Here is a 4,712-nt window from a genome sequence, read left to right on the forward strand (position 1 = left end):
GACTCTAGAACCTACTATTTCCTACAAATAATCTACTAATAATCCACCGTCTCCAAAAGCTATCTGAAATCATGTCATTAGAAAGTACTAATGCCGCCATGTCGATCCTCAACTGTTTGTCCCATGTCCTCCTCCTGAACCCCTCTACCTATGCACATAGCATTTCCGTTGCATTTTGTAATAAAAGGTTGCTTTTGTGATTCAACTTCGTAGTCCTTCTAGTCACAAAGTCACTGCCATAACGGTTGCTCAACGAGCTATGAATTATATCTACTACTTTCATCCCAAAAAGTTTGCCCATTAGTCAAATATCTCATATATCGTTCAATAATTACAAAATAGGATAATCTTTTGGATCAATATCAATATTTTGTAATTATCTATTCGATATCACCCTTTACAAGTAAGAATACAACATGGTAGGGGTTTTGAGGATCAATAGTTTGTATGAACGGTCAACAAAACTTATGTCTCTAAAGACACTTGAATTCACAACTTAAGGGTTGTAGAGATCAAATGACACCATTGGGCCAAATGCCTTTTGGTGGTTATATATATTAACAAGATTCATCGAAGTTCTACACGGGCCATCCTCAATTTGTGCTCAATGCCCAATGAATGACACAATAAGATGCAAAAGGCCAATGCACGCTAGATATGGATTCAAACTTAAAAAATAAAAGAAGAAAACAAATACCTCAATTGTTGTGGTATTAGCAGACACCAATGATATGTGCATAATCAGAAACCCGAGAACACTTAAAGCAAAAGCCAAATTCAAGACTGCAAAAGAAAGAACGGTTAGGTAAGTGAACAAATGGAAAGAACGATTATGTAAGTGAACAAACGGTAAGCATAGACTAAAGGGTTGAGAAGTTTGCAAAAGGGGGTTTCATTAGACATACCAAAAGCTAGAAAGGTTGTTGCTAGCGTGCTAGGTGATCCGGGAATCTCTCCATCACTAAAGAATGCTATGAAATGTGGTAACAAGGCTAAAGTTACAACCGTGGTCTCGAGAAACGTGTAGAACTGCATCAATTAACGAAAATATCAAAAGAAGATCGACATTATGACAATATCCCTAACATAAGAATTGCAATGGACACATTAGTTATGAATTATGGTTCAATCCATACAAATTGTAACATTCCTTCAAGCTAAAAGTGGCGTCCATTTTATGATTTTAAGGGCTGTTTACTTTTTTACCATTAAGCCCTGTATGGGTTAAGTTGTTTGGATAAATTTTTCTATCTAAGGGACATGGGTTTGAGGGAGGCAAAGAGAGAGGGTTGGATTATTTTCGGGAAATTTCTGGTATTAATTTATTTGAGGTGGCATAATGGAGACAAGTGAGGGGTCTTGGCTTATTCCATATAGCCATTTTGGCTTGATGGCTTAACGATTAAGCTGTAAAGAAAAAGTCCTCTATGGCTGAGCAAATAAGTCGTCCAAATCAGTAAGCTCATTAAGCTGTAAGTAAACAGTCCCCAATAGTTCCACAAGTCAATTTCACAAATCATATGATTGAGCCAATGAAAGCTAAAATCTTTACAATTGCATCGAAGTATATAAGAAGTGCAAGTGTGCAACAAATAGAAAATTTTCGATATTGAATATGCCATCTCATTGTTTTAATCAGACATATTTTTAACCAAGTGTTTGACTATTCTCAAATGCAAGCCATTCAATTAGGATGAAAATGAAAGAATCTTGTGAATCATAATGAATGGTGTTGATCTTTCTTTTCGGTTTTATGAGAAGTTGGGAGCAAAAGTCATTCATAAAACAAACAAAAGATAACGAATTGTTATCCTGTTTTAAGATGTTCCATGAACTTGCAATTTTCCTTCTCTTTACAACATTTCAAGACAATGACCTATTTGCCTGTTTTCATCACTGCATTTTACTAAAGATTATGATTTTCATCCACAAGATCTTCTTTTTTGTCAAGGGTGTTTTAGACATTTCACCAATAGTGAAACACTTTTACATGAGAAGTATGTGACGAGATAAGTACTGAACATACCAGGAAGAGAAGAAAATACTTGTAGTTTAGTGCCCCAACACAGTTTACAACCCACACACAGTGATGATCCATTTTCAGCACACACCTCCCACCTATAACATGCAACAAAACATACATTCTTTATAATTCAAAAACTTCAAAAGAGATTAATTGATACCACCAAAAGGTACCAAACCAAACGAGCCTAGTATATTCCACCCGGAGGTGGGGCTGCCCCCCCTGGGGGTGTTGAGGTGGAGGTAAGATGTATGCAGACCTGACAACTACAACAAAGAGTAGAGGGTCTGTTTCCGTGAAGAATGATACTGCCAAAGAGTATAAATAAAATACAAAAAAATGAACTTACATACAGAGCAATGGCGGTATCAAACCAAACGAGCCCAGTATATCCCACCCAAAGGTGGGGTTGGGGGTGGTAACATGTAGGGCAGACCCTAGGACCTGATCACTACCTCAAAGAGTAGAGGGTCTGTTTCCATGAAGACTGATATGGCAAAGACTAAACAACATACAAGATTGAACTTACAAACAGAACAATGGTGGCACCGAGGTGGTTTTAACTGGTTACACTTTCGACAATAACGGATTCTTGCATTGGTTGGATCAGGTGTAGCCAACGGGCCAAATTCAGTTGCCTCCAATGGATCAATGTCTCCTCTTTCTTGATCTACAAGTGGCCTATAATTAGGCGGCACACCACCAGGGTCCGTGAAAACCACCGAAAAATAACTCCATAACAGCATCACCAGCTGGCTCAGCATAGATATTGTTATTAGGATCAATAATAATCACATGCACATTAAAATAGTTGCAAAAGATTAAGCGAAAACAGAGTACCAATTCAGTAAAGCAGTTAGTCTATATTCATATTTGTTGCTATGATTCTTACTATACAATTCGTTACATAAAAAAGCAAAGATCCCAGTTCCTTTACGATAAGAATAACCATTTTCAAGTCCAAATTTGGACTCATATCCGATAGAAGCTTCGATTGGAGCTCAAAATTCCCATAACCTTTGTTTACCCAGTAAACATATTTGAATCACAGTAATGGTAACAGCAAAGCAGGTCAACAACAATTTAGTTTGGAATTTATGATCATAATTTCCTATTTTAAGTTCATAATCATTAATAGAACTTAATGGTTGATTGACTCAAATGTAAACCTGTACCACCAATAAGCTATACAAGCTAAAACAGAACAAAACATTTACTATAATCAGCTGAAATTTTCCTTAAATTACCAAACATCTACTGTATATCCAATTAAAATCATGGGGTTCTGCAAATGGTCAAATTAAATTCAACAAAATTAAATTCAAGAGTACACACACAGCTAATTTTCATAATTTCATGACTTGGGTAGTTAAAATTCCCCAAATTCACAGAACCAAAAGGTGGTATCATGTAGAACTAGAACACAAACAGAAAACGCCTAAAAGCATCTTTAATTTAACAATTAATAAGAAAAATATCACAATGAAAGAAAATTATTACCAGGGTATGAAATACGATTAAGATAACAAGTGCGATGAGGGAATCAAGGCCACCGGCGGCCAAAGCAGGGCCATAATTGCACAAAACGACGGCGTAATAGGTGACCCCAACAACACCAAGAACCAACAAGATCATGATCGAACCTAATCCTCTGAGGGCCGTACAGAATTTGAACACATTCCAAGCCATCACAGCTCCAGATCTATACATAATACTCCTCAAATGAATCAATAACAAATGACGAAAAATTCAAGAAAAATTCAAAGAATAAATCAAACCCTCCAAAAAGGTTTTGATAATTCTCGTTTTTTCTTTGTGGGTTTTGATTGTTTGTGAATCTTGTGACGTGGGTGTCCTCTTTTAAGGGTTTATGAATTTTAGGGAAGAAGTGCTGAATCCATGGTGATGATGAGAGAGACGGAGGGAGAGAGGAAAGGAGCGAAAAACAAGGACTTTATTTTGTTGAGATCAAAGGTAAAAAAGCCAGCCTAAGTTACATAAATGGACCTTCAATTTATGTTAATTGCAATACAGTCCCTGTGTTTGCCATTAGCATTTTAAACCATGTCATATTTTATTTATAACTTATCAATTTAAAACATAAAACAAAAAGAGGACTTGAAAAATATACAAGTATCGAAAAATCACTAGCAAAATAACAATAAACGAACTTTCGGTAACAACTAAAAGCTTTATCTGTTGTCTTCGATCAGCCGAAATGTTATGGTAACTGAGAAAATGGTATAACGAACAAGATGACATGATTAACGACGAAGACAGGTTAATATGAGAAAGGACCGCCTAAGTAGCCGTTTACCAAACGCTTACTCGGGTAAGTGAGCACCAAGTCATATTTAAGGACCAAGAATCTTACCTGGTAAGAGTTAGACAAGAACCAAGAGTCTTACACGGTAAGTGAGGGCGATGACTCTTACCACGGTAAGCGCTTACCTGGTAAATTGTTGCATATGATGCCGTTTTACTGTTTTTGTGGACTAAAATGTTACTCGATAAGTTCAATTTTACCGATAAACGCTTACCGGATCAGGGACGGACCCAAAAATTTTTTCAAACGGTGGCACCATATAATTAATATAGTATAATATACATCTAAAAATAATTATAAAAATATGGTTTTTATAGTACCAATAGGGCTGTAAACGAACCGAACGTTCAACGAACCTTTCGG

The 4,712-nt window shown here is 36.4% G+C and overlaps 1 protein-coding gene across 2 annotated transcripts in view; it reads right to left on the reverse strand.

Annotated features, from left to right (window-relative positions):
• Nucleotides 1-3,945, reverse strand: part of LOC112526993 (probable protein S-acyltransferase 14) — a 5,700-nt gene extending 1,755 nt beyond the window's left edge. Inside the window, exons 1-6 of one of the 2 annotated variants that reach the window (XM_025137457.1) lie at nt 3,802-3,937; nt 3,524-3,725; nt 2,553-2,775; nt 2,027-2,118; nt 906-1,029; nt 698-783 (exon numbers count right to left, since the gene is read on the reverse strand). In XM_025137457.1, the coding sequence (XP_024993225.1) occupies nt 698-783; nt 906-1,029; nt 2,027-2,118; nt 2,553-2,775; nt 3,524-3,712 (714 nt within the window). In that variant the 5' untranslated portion in view covers nt 3,713-3,725; nt 3,802-3,937. Of the gene's footprint in view, nt 1-697; nt 784-905; nt 1,030-2,026; nt 2,119-2,552; nt 2,776-3,523 lie in introns of both variants that reach the window. The other variant, XM_025137456.1, reaches the window with a different exon arrangement.
• Between the last annotated feature and the right edge of the window lie 767 nt (nt 3,946-4,712).

This window comes from Cynara cardunculus (genome assembly GCF_001531365.2).
Source record: "Cynara cardunculus var. scolymus isolate 2C chromosome LG 14, CcrdV1, whole genome shotgun sequence".
NCBI classification, from domain to species: domain Eukaryota; kingdom Viridiplantae; phylum Streptophyta; class Magnoliopsida; order Asterales; family Asteraceae; genus Cynara; species Cynara cardunculus.